The following is a 19463-nucleotide window of genomic DNA, read 5'->3' as shown; positions in this document are numbered from 1 at the left end:
ACTTGAATGTAGTGTGGTTGCTGTCCCTTGTATTTTTAAAGAGGCTAAAATGACTATGTGATGGGATTTCTTAGGGGGAGTTGTTTGGGTTTTGTTTGGCTGTGTTTTTCTGTGTCTTTGGAATAGTTGCAGAGTTACTGTTAATCCTTAATTATGTTTTAGTAAACTTTGCAGAAGGACTAGAACTACTAGACTCACAGGGGAAAGGGATATATTAGATAAATATTATAGTCATACAGTCATGCAGTAGTTCATATCTGAATACTCTATAAAAATTTTCAGTTATTGCATTGAATGTATTTAATTACTCTCTTTTTAGAAATACAGTGCATTTGTCACAGTTTAAGCTATGTATATTGTCCTTAAAAATAAAATTTAAAAATCCATCTCTAATCCAGTACTCCAAGATAGATTCCAATGAATTCCCTCAGCCTTCTATGATCTTCAAGAGAGGCTTGGGTTGTCCTGCTTCAAGACACTAAAAGAAAAATTATTTAATCTAATTTAATTATGCTGAACTTCACAATATTTAATAAGACTTATGGAAGTAATTAGTTGTTTAGATCAATCTTCTATTGAATTTTTGATTATATGTTGGAAGAAAGTAGAATAGAAGGTTTCTTTCTAGTTTGCATTTGCTTTGGGAAATCAGAAATGCCTTCATACACATGTACATGTTGCATTGCTTAGTACCGCTGTTTACTAGTGTTACCTTAACCTCATCTGGCCGCAGAGCAACTGGTTAAACTCAAATTGTCCTTTTAGTGGGGTGGTGAGAAAGCTGGAGGTTATTACTCTGACCAGTTTTCAAGTGTTTTGTGTAGTTACTGAATAATGTAGTGAAGGTGGAAAGTCATGTGGTCCAAAACATTATAGGCAATTTCCCCACTTCCAAGCCTCACCAGATTGTTCGCTCTGCAGTTGCTTCAAAGGCATCCCATTTGAAGTGCAGCTCCTCAAAACAGCATCAGGAATATTTTATACTTGAGAAAACTTGTGGCCTTCTGTCTCTGTCATGCCTGCTGTCAGTTCCTCTGCACAATATGTATTGATAGTAACAAAAAACATGGAATAATTCCCAAGTACTTTCTGGGCGCTTTGCGTGTCTTTTCTTATGGCAGCAACAGCTAAAATGTGGCTGAAGATTGATGGTTCCCCTTCCGTCCTTTTGGTGAGAAACAGAGTGCACTGTTTAATAGGCCACTGAGGAGGGCCCAAGTCTGATGGGTCTGTTCCTGTTTACTGAAAAGAATTTGATAAAAGAAATAAGCTGTTTTTACAAGTGGAGGAAAGTAGTTCTTGTATGTTTAGATGCCTTGCATGTTACTTAGAATCCAGTAAAGCCTCCCACGCTGCAAGCTGCAGTAAACATAACTGTGAAATCTAAACTTAATAGGCACAGGAATACTGAAGGATATTTACCCTCCAGCCCGTTCTGTACATCTGGGATAGCCAAGTCTGTTAGCATTTGGCAATGGTTAAAGCCAAAACTTTTAACTCAAATAATACAGTACTAAAATTGGGAAGTACATGTAACTTCACTTAAGATCTGTGAGAAATGTGGAATGTTTGGGGGATCTGTACCTTTGGCAGGTGAAAGTGATGATGTTATACACTGTTAATTTAATAGTATTATGAAAAGCCTCAGTATGCCTTCCTTTTTCTTATATATCCATTCTTGCTTCCTTTCCAATTATGTGAATTTGCATAAGATGGGATACTTCTCGAGCAAATGAAATTTCAGCTCTAATATTAAAAAAACACAGCAAGTGCCAGCTGTACGTTCTCACTGGCAACAGAATTAGCTGTTATACCTTGTGTAATAAGGACAGCAAATGTGTGGCAAGGCTGGAATGAAACAGTAACTTCTTGCTATTTTGCTTGGTTTGATTATGATTAACCTTATCAAGCTCTAATTTTCGGAAGGCTGCACTGGCCACAAGATGTGGCGGCAGGCATGAGAACTTACAGATCATGCTGGCACATGCGGTCCATGAGACCTGATGGCAGTGCTCTCGCAACATTTGCTCCCACATCTACCGGGTGTGATTGTGGTGTTATACTGGTCAGACCTAGGAATGTCTTGCTGGTTATTTTATCTCATATATTGTGTATGGAAGATGATGTTGAGAGGTGTGAGCCTGGTCACCTATTGCTGGTGAAAGGGAGTGGAGAAGACATGTAGGTAGATCACAGAAGGACTACCTTAAAATACTTAAGGAAATGACATAGTAAGTCCATGGGCCCTGATGGGATGTACCCATGAATGCTGAAGGAATTGATATCATTTTGGGGCCACTCTCAACTGGTTTTGAATGATCATGGTAATTGGGAGAGGTACCTGAGGACTGCCACAAAACTGGGAGGAGTGGCTGATATGCCAGAGATGCCAGAGGGTTCCTAGAAGCCTACAAGTAGCTTTGGAATGTAAGGGCAAGTGGTAAAAGGATAATTAGGATTTCTGAAACAGAAGTTAAAAGGTAGTTGAATGTCATGCGTTGGTTTGTTCCTGAAGCAGTGTGCTTAAAACACACTTTGAGATGACAAAAACCTGAGATTCTAATCCTGTTTCTTTTCCTTAGGCTCAAAATAGAGGCTTTTTATTGATTATGTTAAGGTCTGCCTGACTTTTGACAGACAATCAGATAAGTGTGCTTGGTTGAATGAATGAACTTTGAGTACACTGATATTTCTGCAATCTTCTCTCAGAAAAGTGGTTTGGGGGTGTGTGCATGTGTATATGTGTATATATTATATAAATTGGGCTGCTTGCTGATATTTTGGAACTCATGAGTAATAAAGTGCAAGGTTTAAGCTGAAGTATAATTACAGTACTAAGATGCCTGCTGATGTCAGCTGGCTTGTGAGGGATTTTGAGATGGTATAAAATTACTATATGTATTCATTTTTTTTCCCAAGCCTAGATTTAGTACATATGGGTACGTAGAATGTTAGGGCGATTTATTTTTTTTTGTAAGATCTTTCTGAATGATGATGGTTTTATACCTCACTGTGTTGTAAAACAAAGCTTTGCAAACATAAACATGCTTTGTGTCATAAGGCTTATCTGCCTCTTACTCTCTTCCCTTGGTTAGAGAAATCTTTTGGTTTGAAGGACAAAGTGAGGCAAGCTTAGTGACTTTCATTTCTTCAAAGACATGCAGTGCTGCTGGAGAGACTGTCCAGGACAGACCAAAATGATGCAATTTGACATAAAGTAACAAGCACCTAATTCGGCTGTATCAGCTATGATGAAGTCCGTACTGAGGGAAACCTATGTAAAGAACACAGGGCTTTGCCTGTTTAGTTTCCAAGACATGTTGTTTGTTACTGCATTTAACAGCAATAATGCAAACTATTTCTACTGTACAATGTAATCTTTTTTTTTTTTTTTAAATGAAAATAGCAATAACGTTTTGGAGAAGGTTTGTTTGTTCTAGTAGGGCAAATGTTGTGACATTTATTGAGGCCTGTACCCAGTAATGCCTGCTTGCTTCCCAGCTGTGAGCCACTGTGAAAATAAAGGTTACTTTCCCCTCCATCAGCTCACACCCAAGCTAATTTTACAGCCTTGTGAAATAGCAGCAGAAATTACTAGTTATCACTACTTTATCAGGCTCGTTTGACAAGGCTAGATTGGAACAGAAACACAGTGTGACTGAAGCTTGTTGCCGTAAATTGAATATTTTGACATGCTAAGACAATTACTATGTAAATCTTCACTGGAAAAATGTTTTGTTCTGGTAGCTTATAGAGGGCTTGTCAGTAGCTGGGAGCCCAGTGAGTGCTGTAGTTCCTTTAATAAAGGGAAAGAAAAGGTCAGATCTGAAAAAGCAGCTCAGCTAAGAGAGCATGTGCTGACAAGCCAGTGGGGGGGGGGGTTGGGGGGGGTGGGGAAGGAAAGGTTGAAAATCTCTTTCTGTTTTGCTCTAACTTTCTCTGGCGTTTCCTGTAAGAGCAGAAAATTGGAGGTGGGCTACTTTTATGATCCAGTATCTGCTGTAGTAGGCTGCTACCTTGCTTCCTAAATGCAGCAAAGGGATGTCTGCAAGACACTTAACTTCTCCTATGCTATTATCTATTCGAAAGGGAGGTTTACAAGGTTGTTGATGTGTCTCGAAGGCACAGAGCCTGGTAACTGACCAAGGCATTGCTATTGGCATCCCTTACTGTGCATAAAATATTGTTATATCCACAGGGTCAAACAAATTGCTGCTTTTATGAATCGGCTTTTGCTGTAAAGTGGCTGATATGGTGCCAGTCCTGCTCTCCTTTCTCATCAGTTTAGAAGCCCATTTTCTTTCATGTGCTCTTCTGCAGAGGTAGTAGATTTCTGCATTTTTCTGTTAACAGAGAAGCTGTGAAGATGCACAATCTTGCAGTTCTGCATCTTTTCTTAAGCCAAGATGATGTTTCAGGATTTTTTTTTTCCTACTTATAAACTCATCGGGGAATTAAACAGAACTATCCCTATACCTTGAAGTAAAAGGATGCTATTTCTTTATTTCTGCCCAGTACAGTAGGCTAACCTGCAAAATGAAATCATAATAGTCTTAGGACTCTCAGTAGTGAATAACAAGGAAGTGTAATTGTAACTCCTTTTCACTACCTGTCTTTTTATGAGTGGTACTCTTTTCAAGTTGTATTTTATTAGTGCCTGCTGCAAATAGCTTCCAGATGTTTCTGTGAGAATTTTTTTTTTTTCTTCCTCAGGCAGGTTAGTATTTCAGGAATAGAGGAACCACTTACTCTTCTTTTAATCTTCTAAAAGTCTCCCTGCAACTTTGAAGCTGACTAAAATTGTTTTATTCAGAAACTGGTTTTGACTCTTGTTTCAACCCAGCAGAATTCTGTATCTCAAAAGACTAACTAAATCAATATTAAGTGTTTTAAAGTAAGTTAAAGGGTGTGACAGTGTATTGTTTTTATGAAGAAGCCTTGAACTTCTGGAGCCAAATGCCCAGTGTGATAACAAAACTGTAGGAACAGCATGTCAAATACAAAGCTGGTACAAAGTTCCACTTTGTCAGTTATGTATATTTAACATTTTTCACTATACAAATTATTTACAAATAAATTCTACTTTTTGTAAAGAACTTTAATTTCATAGTACCCATTTTCTGGTTACTCTGTGGTAGGTGCGTATAACAAACAGTATTATGCAGATTTCCAAGTTTATTACTGTTTTGAAAAACAACATACTTGAATCATACATATGGTCAGTGCTTAGTAATGTATCTAATATGGAAGGGAGAGAGGAAGGAGATATTTTTGTCCAGAGATGGTGAAGAGGTACTTACTGCTTAGAAAATTAATTTGGAAACAGCTCATGCTCTGGTAGATAGGTCCTCTGTTTTTAAAATCTCATCTGAAAGTCTCTAAGGCACAAATTTAATGATGTAGTATTATTCTTTGATAAGAAATATCAGCTATTAAGTTCTGAAATATCATGGAAAGAAAGACAAGGTTGATCAAGGATAGCAGTATTTGAAAGTGTAATTTAAGGTTCTTAACTTTTGATTTATTATAATAATCTTGAAAATGTCATTGTATCTGATTCATCAACAACGTCATCATTTGGTGCCAGTTTTTTCATACATACATACACAAGTGTTTGTGTCTATAAAATATTTTTCTGGCTAAGTCCACATTGCTAATATTATCTAATAATTATGAGGATTTGTGCGAGGGAAATGCATAATGCCGCTTGCACATTCTCCTCTTCTAAACTTCCTTTGTTCTGAATGCTAATATAATAACTTCAGTAAGAAAATACAGGCGTGAACTATTTGCCTAGCAGGATGACATCATGGTTATGTCTTCCTAGGTATTTCTACCAAGACATTTGTAAACAATTTTCAAACTTAACACAGAAATTATTCTGAGCTTTAAGAGTTTAATAAGTTTGCAGAAATCTATTAACATTTATGCTAAGAAATGGTATTTCCCTTAACCTCTAGCTACTGAACCTACTATTGAGCACTGTTCCACAAATAAGTACGGGTGTGCTGCACTTGAATATGTGATGTTCAAATGCAAGAAAAGACACATCTTTAGGAAAGCATCTCTACGTACTTTATTAAGGTCAGTCTGTAGTATTCTATTAAGTTTAAGCAGAAAATGCTTATGCTAAGTAGGAGTGCTTTTCTAGTTTCAATCGTCAGGGTCTTCTCCTCCTTGAATAGTATTCCTGCCATGAGTCCTAAATACGTACAGTTGTTTATTCATCCCCTTACTGCCTCCTAACTTGTCGATTCAGTCATTTGAATACTGCATTTCTGAAATAAGACCCTGCTTTCCAAGCCCTTAAAATAATCTTTTCTGATGGCAGCCATTTCTTCATTTTAAAAAGTATAACCACAAGACTAGTTATTATTTGACTGAACTCTGACAAGTTCTGCATTTTTAAGTGTTTAGGGCAAGTACATGGTTTAAAAATACAAAAAAATTTTAACTACATGCTTTCTTTAAATTTAAAAAAAAGTCCACCTGGAGAACACAATGGTCTTCCATTTTCCAGTTTGCCTTTATAATGGTACCAGATTGCAGTAGGATTATACTGCAGAAGCAAATTATTTTGGTTTAATAGCTAACTTGCCATATGGAGTAATGGTAAGCTAGGTTGTTCCCTTGTTCTGTATGATCTTTTCTGACTGAGTGCAAGCAGTTACTATGTGTGCGTTTAGGGGTGGAGGAGACATCCTTAGGAGTAACTTGTGTATTAGTTGTATCTTCAGGGTTATTAGGAGGAGAATAGGTGTATCAGTAAATCATGCATGTCTGATACTCCTACAATTACGTAGTAGCTAGAAGCCATAACCAAGATCAAAATGTTGTCACTGTGGAAGTCAGTAGGAAGATGGAGTCCCTGCCTCCAAGAAAGTGAGTATTGGGTAGGGGTTCTGTGAGATTAATGGAATAAGATTAGTAGTATAAGCAGAATAGTCCTAATCACTGAAAGCTGCTGTCTTTTGAAGCTCCTAAGAGAAGAGTTGGCATATTACATGTGTATGATGAGACTGTGTGGTGTATGAACAAAAGAGTAACATTCCCATCCATTGCTGGGTTCCAGTCCTGGCTGTGAAATGGGCAAACTGCTTGAATTCACTACCCTAGTCTGGCAGTCTATAAAGTTAGGAGTAATCCCAAATCTGCCCTCTCGGGAAGATCTGGGTCTGTTCAGTTAGGATGTGTCACAGGATGTGCAGGTGTCTGCTATTTGACTGCACCAGGTGCTGATGATGTGGCATGGCATATACCTAGCTAAAATGACTGATCGGGATCTCAGAATAGTTTGGAGAAGACAACATTAAACATTGAGCAAATAAGCCTTCAGTTCTGTAAATGGTCACTTACCAACCATTGATGAGGAGGCTGCATTAGTCATGTAACTGAACAAGGGAAGCTGAGGAAGAGGTAGTGTGAGGTTTCTTACCTCTAGCAATTTAACTTACTGGGACCTATACCTCAAGTACAACTTGATGGGTTTCTGAGCAAAGTGAATGAATGCTACCTCAAACATTAAACATGAAAAATTCTACTGAGCTATTTGGTTATCTGAGGAAACACAAGTATGGAGGTAAGGATGAAAGTGGGAAAAAAATATAATGAAAACAGTGGAAAACTAGTCAAATAATGTGCTCTTAGCATCCTTAAATATTTATCCTCTTATCAGTATGGGCATGATGTTGAGTATACATACATAGCCAGGACTGATTACTGAGAACACTTTCACGGAAATTATTGTGATCAAAGCTGAAGCGAAAAATCAGTTTGGTGTACTATTTTCAGGTAGACTGATTTAGTTTTCTGCCGTCGGTCCCATAGGCAAAGCTATCAAATTTCATGGGAGGTTTTCCTTCTGATGCTTTGTGTATGTTTATACTAACGTTTCTTTTAAACGAGCCATTTCACAACATAAACATGTCACGACCTGGACTGGAGAGACCAGGGAGTCATATTGAATTCAGAATTCTCTCAGGCTAAATTAAGATGAAATGACACCAAACGATCAGTTAAACATTTTATTCATGGCAGAAGCAAACTGAACTTGGGAGGTATCAGCAGGTGGCGGGGCTTCTCACAACAGGAATCGGTATGGAACTGTATTGGGTCTGGCTGAGATGGAGTTAATTCTCCCCATAGCAGCCCTCATAGTGTCGTGCTCTGCATCAGTAGCTAGAAAGGTGTTGATAACACACCAGTGTTTTGGCTACTGCTGAGCAGAGCTGGCACAGCATCAAGGCTGTCTCTCCAACTTTTTTGCACCCCCCCCCCCCCCCAATGGCAGGCTGGGGCAGGGCAAGATCTTGGGAGGGGACAGAACCAGGACAGCTGACCTAAACTAACCAAACAGATATTCCATACCATATGACATCAGTTCAGATACAAAAGCTAAGCAAAGGGAGACAGAAGGGGGGCATATTTGTCTTCTGGACCAACCACTATGTGTACTGAAGCCCTGCTTCCCAGGAAGTGGCTAGACGTTGCCTGCTGATGGGAAGTAGAGAATGACATCATTTGGTTTTCTTTGCTTTTGCGCGCAACCTTTGCTTTCACTTTATTAAACTGTCCTTATCTTGACCCACGAGCCTTTTGTTATATTTTCTCTCCCCCATCCAGCTGAGGAGGGGGAGTGATAGAGCGGCTTTGGTGGGCACCTGGCACCCAGCCAGGGTCAACGGCCACAGGAGCCATCTCAGTAAACAGTGTAACCCATGGTAACCATATACGTCAATTCAGGAAGTAAGGAGATTGCTCCCATTGAGTCACAAGGTTCAGAGCAGACCCTCTTGCCTAATAGACTCCTTCTCAGAGGAGGGCCTAGGGGAGGCTGGATACGCTCCTAGTCCCAGACTTGGTCAATGGTTTTATGTCTTAAAGGGATTAGGTGTAGGGATTATGGAAAAGGAAAGCAAGAACAAGACAGAAGGAGAAAAAGGAAGAGAGAAAGATTTCACCAGTCCTGGGTCTAGTGTTGGCTCAGTCATCCGAGGGGTCCAGTTCTGGTGGGCTTGCATGTCTGGGGCTTCAGTTTGTGTCCTTTTATCATCTTTGCCCCTCCTTCGGGCGGGCACTCGAACTCATTAGGCTAATGAGGTAGTCTTTGGGCCATGGGCTCGGGGTTCATCTGGGGAGTAGCTTCCCCTTCCCTGCAGACGTGATCTTTGGCCATGCATGGTGAGCTGTCAGAACAGGGTATCAGAACAGGGAGCCGTGCACCGTCCAGCACGGCCTCCCCCTCCTGTTGCTGGTGGGTGCTACTGGACTGCTTTTCACCTGGGTTCCTTGCTGTGCAGGGTTCCTTGTTAAGCAGAACTTGCCCCAGCACAGTGTTTGAGACATTAACTCTTTCAGTCCCCCACAATACAGAATCAAGTTATCTGCGTCGAATGACCTGTTTTCATCTTCACTTACCATTCAAATCAATCTTGTTACTGCAGACTTCTGAGTTATTCTTAAAGTTAATCCAGATGAAAATACCACTAGGGCAAAAACTGGTCCTGATGGAAACAAACTAAAAATAACAAATAATACACTATTACTGAAAACTATTTGGAAAGACCTATTAGTTGCAGCCTTTTTTTAATTCCCGACTGGGTTTTTTTTTTGGTTTTTGGTGGGGTTTTTTTGGAGGGGGGGTGTGGTGGTGGTGGTAATGCCTTAATCAGAATATGATGTGATACTAAAGCTCTACAGTAATACATCTGCCTTTATCAGTTGCACTATGATTTGATAATGAAAAGGATAGCAGAAAGTAATGTTGATTGATGTCAGCTATGTTACAGTCTTTTCTATGCCGAGTTAGATGTTGGAGCAAACCTTTACTTGACTGAAACTGAACTGCCTATCTGCCTGCCTTAAATCTACTAACCTTTTTTGAATATCAATTTTATGATTTATTTCCAGGCCTTTGTGCATTTCCCAGTATTCCAAGCTTTAATGAAAATGTGTTCTTTGAACACTTTGTTCTGCCATTCAAACTACCTGAATAACACTGTCCACATAGTGCCTACATTTGTTGAAAGTGTGCAAGTAAGTTGCAGTGTCTTCAGGCGAAGGCTGACAATTGGAGTTCATGTGTGCAAGTACTATCAATTTCTAAATCGATACAAGTTTGCAAAATTTTCCACTGAAATTGTGAGTCTTTGGAAAATAAAATTATTTTGCTCAGCAGTATTTGTAATATTTCTATAGGAATTCAGTTCAGTTTCATTTAACATGTATACCATAATTCAAAAAGTTTTACCTAATGAATATTAGTGCTCATTTAAACACTGTTAAAATTGGATGGTAATGGTAATCTTTTATACATAGCATTTTTCCTTTCTACAGTAAACCTTGCTTTATTTTTTATTCTAATAAATTTTTGTCAGATTGCATTCTTCGGTAAATATGAAAGACTCTCGAATTATAATTTCTCATTTCATTGGAGAATAAACAATCTCACTTTTAAAGCATTCATTCCCCAGGGTTGTTAAGCTATTATATTAAATTAATTTTAGACACTAGACATATTGAAATCAGGGTCTGTATTTTGCTTGGGAATGATTAAAAAACTGTTATCATGTTAGGATTGTTTTGGTGAGAGCAAAAAGCATGTAGTCTTGAAAGTATGACTTCATAGTACTGAAAAATGCAAGAGTTATTTACCAAGACATAGGTTAGAACCTTGGAACCAGCATAAATAATAAAACAAGGTTAGTTTGAAGCTATGCTCAGACTTTGTCAGCACCTCTCTAAGTGCACACTACAGAATGAACTAGTGTTCAAAGAACAGTTCTAAAAATCTTTGATGCTGATACAAAAATTTTTGCAGTTAATGGTAAAAGGATCTTTCTAGTAGCTTTTATGATAACTTGCTGATGCTTCTTGGTTTTAAACATCATTCTCATCAGTAAAACACAGATGAGTTGAAATATTAGATAAGCTAAATCTTTGTATGTCACGATTTATGGATTGATGTCAGTTACTGTTGCATATAAAAAGGTTATCTTTTCTGTTTAATACATAAATCATACATCTATCTAGACTGGTTTATTCTATGTGGTAGGCACCATTAATAAATTTAAATATAATAATAGTTTATGACTATGGACTTCACTAGTTCTTTGTTCTAGGCACAAAAAACTGATCATTATTTCAAAGACTACTAAAGGCTTACAAGAAGCAGTATCTGTGCTTCCAAGTAGTCTTCTTGCAGCCAGGGTATTTAGCATCACTCCTAAAATGCAGGATATAAAGAACCACACTGATGGACTTTGAACAAATGCTGTATGCTTATATGATTATTCTCTTGGTAAATCCAATGTCTCAGCAGTGGATGTCTAATTGCAATTCATGGCCCTTTCCTGAGTGTTACAGCTATCCATCAGATTTGTCCTGCAGCCTATCACAGCACAGAGCCAGCTATACTCTGCTATAGATAATGCTGAATAGAACTGCAAATAAAACGAATTTCTGGGCTACGCCTTCTAAAACATAGTAATCTTCTGTTACAGTTAGAGTATCATGTCAGAGAGCAAGGGGCTAAAAATGAGCAGAGTTTAACTTGCTGAAGAAAGGCAGGTAGGCCACCCTTATGAAACCTAACAGACTGTCTTAAGAATAGAAGATGATGAAACCTTAAAGGTTTCATTTCTATGAATTTGAGAATCCAACCAGCTTTTTTTGAGAAAAGTAGGAAAAGGGCATTTTGATGGTTTGTGGCTCTTACTAGAAATCACTTCACATATAGCCAGGTACCTTTGCAATGACTATCAAAGTAAAAGTAAATATAAATGGGTATTAAAGATCAAAGTGGAATGACGGAGATGTTAAGAAAATGTAAGATGTTTTCCTCTTCTGTCTTCTAAGCATGGTGCTTTCTTAAGGCTCATAGACCAATCTATTCTGTAGGAAGAATGAGATTGTTTTAAACTAAGTCCATCAGTGTTGCTTCTCATCACTTAAAATATGCAATTACTCAGAAACCATCGATGAGAATATCCAAATGCAATTACCTTCCCCATCTGTATACACTTAAGGTTACACTATTGACCATGCAAATACACATTTTGGTATACGCTCTTGCAAAAGGTATATTGTTATACAGGAGGGGCAACATTTTTAAAAAGAAACAACATTCTGATATATTTGGGTGGTTTTGTGTGGTTTTGGTTTTTTTCCCCTTGCCCTTTAGAAGTTGTAGTCTGACACGTAGTGTTCTTTTGCTTGGTTTTGTGTGTTATTTTTAGTTTTTGTTTGTTGGCTTGGGGTTTTATGGAGATGGAGAACTTACTGGTTTTAAAATCATACTTAATGGGAGTTAAAAATGCTAAAGGAAAAAATCTTGCTTTCAAAAATAGCGTAAGAATTACATGTATGTATAGTAGTTGCACTTGTTCTAGTCCAAGAAGCATCACTGTCGGCAAACAGCTGGCAACAGTAGGCGATGGTTTTGGTGGGTGGTTTTCTTAATTTGCCAGCTGAAACAGCTACACATTAATAATGGGCTTCCTTTGTTGTACTTCTTCCTACAGATAAGAAAAAGAATTTTTACTGAACTCTATTGCTGCAGTGGATTTTTTTTCCTCCCAAAATGTTAGAATATATACTTAGACTTTTCTGTCACTAGGTAATGTGCACTGTTTCCTTCAAAACTTCACATTCTTGCAAAGTAACTATCCTTTTTTCCAGTGTGCATATATGTTCTACTAGCAAACTGCTTATTAAGATTTTCAAAAAGTATTATTTTTGCAAATGGCTTATCATTACATTAATTATTAACCACGTTTTAAGAAGAAATGTCTGAGTTAAAAATTTAAATCTTATTTTTTAGGAAAGCATACAAAAATTTGATTGTTTATTCACAACTACATAACAATTAATCTTTTGCAAATATAGCTGTAGTAGCTCTGAGTTTTTATTATTTCTTTGGAACATTTCTTCAGTGTAGTAGCTGTAGAATAAATTGGTAAATATTGATTTCTAAGTGACATTTATAAAGCAGAAATGCAAACTAAGCTGCAAATATATGTAAATCAACATTATAACCTACAGCAGTATTTGATATGCATAATTTTTCTTTCTGAAAATCAGCAAAGATATCTGCTTTTTCAAACCTACAAGCTACAGGTCTAAACTGTTTTCCTTTTTTTGTTGCTTTTGTTTGTTTATCACGAAACTGACATGTTTCTGCTTGGAGGGATACCTTTATCAGGGTGCGACTTTCTCTTGGGGAATGAGAAATGATTCAGTTACTTTGTCCCCAGAGCTGAAAATGCCATGCCATGTTAACAACAGAGGAATGTGTCCCTTTTCCCCCTTTTTCAACAAAATATGAAAGAGGAGATCCTATCAGTTTCAGTAACCTAAACATTATTCATGAAATATTTTCAGCTATTAAGAGACACTGAATTGCAAGGCCATTATTTATTTTTAAAGAATGGGGTTTTGCTCAAATATGTAAACAACACAATATTGAAAATTGTAAGGTTAAGCGCTGATGTTGCATAGATGCTGTTGAATTAAGGTGCTGAAGGTGCAGTGCTTTCCTTTCAAAAATGAAAGGTTATTTATATTTTCTTTCTTGTATCAATCTGCATTTTCAGAATCATTTGCTGTTTTATCTCTGTATTTAATAGCAGCAACCATTTTGGATATCTAGTTGTGAAGTTGGAGTTTTATTTGTGGATGTTGTTGTTTTGCATGTTGTAAGCACATGTTACCCAAAATAATACCAAATTGTTTTCTGGAGTTTGTCTCTTAGTATAGTAGACTGTTTTTACAAATTTTGTCCTCTATGGACAAAAGAAGGATCATTTCAGATTTTCTCTTGCTTCATATTATGTTTCACAATTCTTTCTGATAGGAGGATTTGTTTTCTGGAAATAATATCATAGAAGATGCGTCCTCTGTCATTTTGCAGGAAAAAGTTTCTAGTGAAGGAAAACAATCTAATTCCAGCCAGTTAAATTTTTTGTCCATTCCACTTAAATTTTGTAACTGTTCAAATTTATTGTATGTTGTAAGCAATATAAATATTTTAAATGAGCTAGTTATTGTCACATGAAAGTGCTGCTTGATTACACTGTTAGATTTTATGCCAGAAACCATGATGGTTGAATGGCCCAAATGGATAGCAGGATATGCTGACTTAGACTTTTCATTATGCTCATACAATTATTTTCTTGTCTCTCCAGCTGTAAGCACAAGGTGTACTTGGAAAAGCTACCAAATACTAGCATAATTATCCCATTTCATAATGAAGGCTGGACTTCACTTTTGCGAACAATACACAGTATTATCAACCGCACTCCAGACAGCCTGATAGCAGAAATCATTCTTGTGGATGACTTCAGTGACAGAGGTAAGGCCCAACCAGTTTTGTTTTAACTTGAAATTTATGATGCAGTGTGGTCCATAGAGAAACTAAAGGCAAGCAAAAGGTGAAGAGACCGTACCTGCTGGACTGCTTGCCTTGAAACACTGTTTGATTGTTAGCTGGAATAAACTTGTATAAGTTGCTTTTGTTTTACTTTGCTCAAATACTGAAATTCATGTCAAAGGGAAGAGACTGTGAACTATTCGTTGGCCCTTATTAATATAGCATTTTGAATATATTATTTCTGAAATACTGCAAATTTTAGTGTTTCAACATCTTTTCCTTAGGCTTTGCTTTTACTCAGAAATTCTATTCACTTTGACCATTTTGGATGCAACTCATTAGATTTTAATCCTGGAATTTTATTGAGTTAGACAGCTTCGTGTACTAGTACAAAATAGCCATACAGAGAAATGAGACTCTTTTGAATGGAATGTGAAAAACTGCTTTAGAATAGTTAATCAAAGTTTACATCATCTATACATAGTAAAATTAAGAAAACTGCAATCGCTTAATGACTTCTGCCATAATTACTTCTTGAATGCAACACAAGAAATGAATGCTCTGAGTTCCTTAAATCAAATTTAACAATTACTTAGGTAAAATTCATCCATAACAATGATATGGAACTGGCAAATAGTTTTTTCTTTCAAATTTCAGTACATCTCTTAGGACTTCAAGCATTAAGAGCTTTGACTTTTCTTTAGTCTTTGGGGCTTTTTTGGTTGTTTCTGTTGAAACATCAGTTGCTAGTGTGTATATGAGCCTTGTTCCGAGTAGATTGATAGCAAAAGAGAGAGAATTGTGCTCTTTGCTAATGTTTTAGGTAAAACCTTTGTCTCAAGTTAGGAGCTTACAGGAGCAGATTTCTGACCTACTATTGTGAGAAGCCCCTGGGTGAACAAGAGGAATATTACTAGAGTGCTGCAGTGGAATCATTTTTGTAAGATTTTTAACTTTGTATTTCAGGGGTTAGAAAGCTTAATGCTGCACACATCTATCTTATCCTCTCATATCTGCTGGTTTAGTTGCAGTATGTCCTTTGATGAACTGCCTCTCTATCTGTAATGCAATTTAAGTGAAATTGTAAAGTGACTACAGTTCTGGCTATTCTATGTTTATAAAATCTAGACCATGGATGAAAGTTTTCAAAACAAGAAGTGTAAAGTAGCACAACAATTTTTCTGCAGGCAAACAATTTCCTAGTAGTAAACAACTTACAGGGAAGTCTGTAAATTGGTTTTGAGGTGTCTGACAAGTAAAAATGCTTCTTATACTGAGACAGCAGCTATTGAAGCTATGCTTACTCAATATGGTGATACTGTAGCATTTTTTAATGAAGATCATACTGACTATTGTTGATGTACTTTTAAATGTGTTAATGTTTTAGAAAGCTTAGCTACTCCCCAGTTATTAGGAAAAGAATTAATGCCAGTAAAAAGGGAATACTGTAACTTCTGTTGCTCTTTCTTGCCTGCCCTAACTTAGGTTCTGCTGCTGGCTGAAAGTGTTTTGGGAGTAAATATTACCTGTAATATTAATTCCTATAACACTTAGGTTCTGCTGCTGGCTGAAAGTGTTTTGGGAGTAAATATTACCTGTAATATTAATTCCTATAACACTATAAAAATCCCCAAAATCATCTTCATTTCCAGTTATATAAACCTATCTAACTTTGCAGTGGAACAGTTTTCAGCTGGAAGTGTTTCCTATAACACGGAAATGCTTAACAGAAGTGTCTGCTTTGAAAATCTGAAAGAAACTTATTAAGAAGATTTGTATGGAGCTGGGCCCAGAACTGTTGTACCATTAGGAAGATTTACTTATCGGTTTTTTGGTATTATTAAGCTAAAGATTAGAAATGCATTTTTGAATGGCTGCCAGTTTTGAACTTGAGCATATTTGCTACTGTATGTTTTGAGAAGAGCAAACACACAAGAAAAATGTGCTGGCATATCTACTCTGAATTCAGTAACATTGAATTTCAAGTCAGGTGAATCATTTTGGCACATCTGAAGCAGGTTTAATTCCTGTATTTGTGATCCTCTAAACTGTACTTATCTGAGGCTATATCATGTTTTCTTGTGCCCTTTTTTCTTTTTCATGAAGTGGCCACATGTAATACAGTTGGGTTATTTTACGTTGAAAAAATGCTGACTGATATCCATCCCCCTCCCAGTTCATAAAATAATCTTCTTTAAAAGTGATTGAATAGATTCCTAGTTTAAAGTTATTAGGCCTTTACCCTTTAGTTGCTTTTTCCCTATACTGGTGAGAGCAGTAAAGCAGCATGAAAGACATTGAAGACAGATTAGGTCAAAAATTAAATAAGTGTATTCAGTTGTCGTCAAAACTGATAGAATCATTGCAAGCAAAGTTTCCTGCAGTGTTGAAGCAGTATAGTGGTTAGTGATAAATCTGCATCCCTTTTTCTCATTGTATAATTTCTTCATGAAGCTTCATATGTCAAATAGCTGACAAATGGCTGTTGCTTTCTTTTGTGAAATCAGTCATATACTATTTAAGTGATATTGTGTATGCTATACTTATTCCATAACTTTGTATTATAAAGACAGTTTTCTGCTAGGAACCTCAACATTGTTTGTAGATAGTTGAAAGTGAGAATGGGATATTTCAATAGCACTGTTATTTTAATAGAACTGATTAAATGACAAATGTTTTTTCTCTAGGGTGTTCTACTAACCAAACTTTTCCTTTTTACAGAAGTCTAAGAAGTTGTTATGAAAAACCAGTCCCTGTTAGAAATAGAGTAGATGAGAACAAGTAGAAACTTGAAAGCTGTGTAAAAGATGGATAAAAGTGCTGGAGCTTTTTTGTTTTCTTAACTAATGCAAATATAAATACTGAAATGCACATAAAGGACTTTTGATAACAGATGATGAAAATGTTTTAGTGCACAGCCAGGTACCCAGCAGTTTGCTGGTTTGTCTGCAAAATTACCCGTGTGCCTTTGTTTTATTCATATTCACTTCTTTGGCTTTTGTGACCAAAAACAGAAACTTCAGATAGTTCATGCATAATGTTCACTGTAAATTATGACATTTAGATGTTATAAAAGTAAAAGGACAGCTGCACCTTTTAAAATATCAATATAAGGCAGACTAGAGACTTGGTAATAAGAGGGAGGTAAGCAAATGTTACGAGATTTGGAAGTGCAATATTTGGTTATGGACAAATTTAATATAAAAAACCTACATGAATATAAAAAGTCATCTGTGACAGTAGGAAGGAAATGTAGATTTAAATATAGGTAAGCAAAGTTGCAAAATATCTTTCTTCATATAATTTATAGAGAGTTTATATACTTAAAAATTATGAAGGAATGGGATGGAGAAAATTGAATTAGTGGAGCTCTTTGTTTCATGAAAAGTAACGGGTTTTTATTTACTTTGTAAACACAAGTGGCCAAATGGTGGTGAACTGGTGAGATGGAAGGGAGCTGAATCTAGAGTTCATAGGAGTTTTAACACACATAAAAAATATGTTGTCACTTAAAAAGCTCTATAAAAGAGAGGTTAATATTAGACTTCTACTTAGGTTGCCACAGAAAGCTATTGATAAAGGAACCTGGCTATGCTGTACGCAGGCAGACACTTAAATTTAAGAATGTTTTTACTCTTCCCAACTGATTTAGTAGTCAGGCCCTCACTAGACACTTCCACTGAATAACTCAGTTCTAGGTCCAAGTACCGTGCTTTTCCGCAAAAGTTTACAATGTGCATACCTTTGCATACTAAGGTATGCAGAATATTTCTGACTTTGTGATGGATTTGGGGTTGGTTTTTTTCTGGGAGGGTTGGGGTTTTTCTGTGTGTGAGGGAGTTTTGAAATTGGCTGGGGAGGGGGGTTGGTTTGCAAGTTTATATTTGGGGATGGGGTGTTTATTGTTGACATAGTTTGCTCTGAAGTTACAGTCTGTTGGCAGAGATGGATCTCTGAAAACATGGCAAGAAGCAGAATGAGGGCAGCAGTTTTAGAGGAAAGGGCAAAATGAAAAAGGAAGCAAGTTTTTCATTGGTTCTGTTATGGAACAACTTGCATTGACAAAGGAATGCTAAAAATTCTGATTAATGTTTGAAAACTTTGGGGGAACATAGATTTGCATAATTAATTAGTTAAACAGTTCATGTAGGTTGCAAATACATGATGATAGGTTTGTACATCAACCTTTATTCCTTTTGTGTTTTAATGACGTTATTAGCATAGTCAGACCTGTGAACTGTTACTAACACAGCATGTGCCCATGCATGTAAAATTGACTTACCAAGCATTTTTACCTTACCCCATAGTTCTCTAACTGGTACAGCACCTATTATAAGAAAAAATAAACAATGCCACAGCCAACAATGAATTTATTAGCAGTTAACAATTATCGCGCAGTCTTTTAGTTTCCAAAAAATCAGTCAGATTTTCCAAGGAAAGAAACAAAGGAAAACTTAGCAGCCAACAGCTTCTTGCAGGACAGAACTAGTTTCTGTCACTGGCAATGAACTGGTGTTTTGCTGGAAAATGACAAAGTGGGAACTTTTCATTCATGTTGATAGCCCTTCTCGTTTTTTCATCTGTTATGTTCTCCTATCTCTGTCCCCTTGCTTAGCTCTGTTTTCTGCACCACTACTCATTTGGGAGTATCATACTGTCACATACGCTTTGTGCCAGACCTCCGAATAGCCCAGATTAATAATGTGCAAGTCAGTCTGCAAAAGCAACCTGTGACTACTTGATCTGAGCTCAACTTAATTGGTCAGTGAATTTCAATGCCAGTGATGTGCTTTGTTTTGTGTGAATGTGGAGAAAGATCTGATCTGTGGCCCAGTTACCCTAATAACCTGCTAAACCCTTTTTTGGCCTTACAGAGGTCGTCTGATTTGTGTTTGTTGGGGGTGGGGGTTGTTGTTTTGGTTTTTTTAATTGTAGTTCTGGAAATTATATTAGTCATATTATACAATAACAGTAGGGTAAGAGAGTTTGTGCTAAAAGCAGAGCAGCTCTATTGGAGTATCAGATTGCTCGACTTCCCACTCAAGAAATACATGCTATTTGTTGCATGAATATGAAATTCCCTGTATTTTGCTTG

At 36.9% G+C, this 19463-nt stretch overlaps 1 protein-coding gene across 1 annotated transcript in view; it reads left to right on the top strand.

Moving 5' to 3' along the window:
- The window catches only part of GALNTL6 (polypeptide N-acetylgalactosaminyltransferase like 6), a 505186-nt gene that overhangs the window by 207404 nt on the left and 278319 nt on the right, over positions 1-19463 (top strand). Inside the window, exon 4 of the mRNA XM_049834367.1 lies at positions 14184-14350. Coding sequence (XP_049690324.1) covers positions 14184-14350 — 167 coding nt within the window. The remainder of the gene's footprint in view (positions 1-14183; positions 14351-19463) is intronic.

The sequence above is a fragment of the Accipiter gentilis genome, chromosome 3, assembly GCF_929443795.1.
Source record: "Accipiter gentilis chromosome 3, bAccGen1.1, whole genome shotgun sequence".
Lineage (NCBI taxonomy): Eukaryota > Metazoa > Chordata > Aves > Accipitriformes > Accipitridae > Astur > Astur gentilis.
The sequence above is the reverse complement of the archived record's forward strand: the minus strand, read 5'-3'. Positions and strand labels throughout refer to the sequence as shown.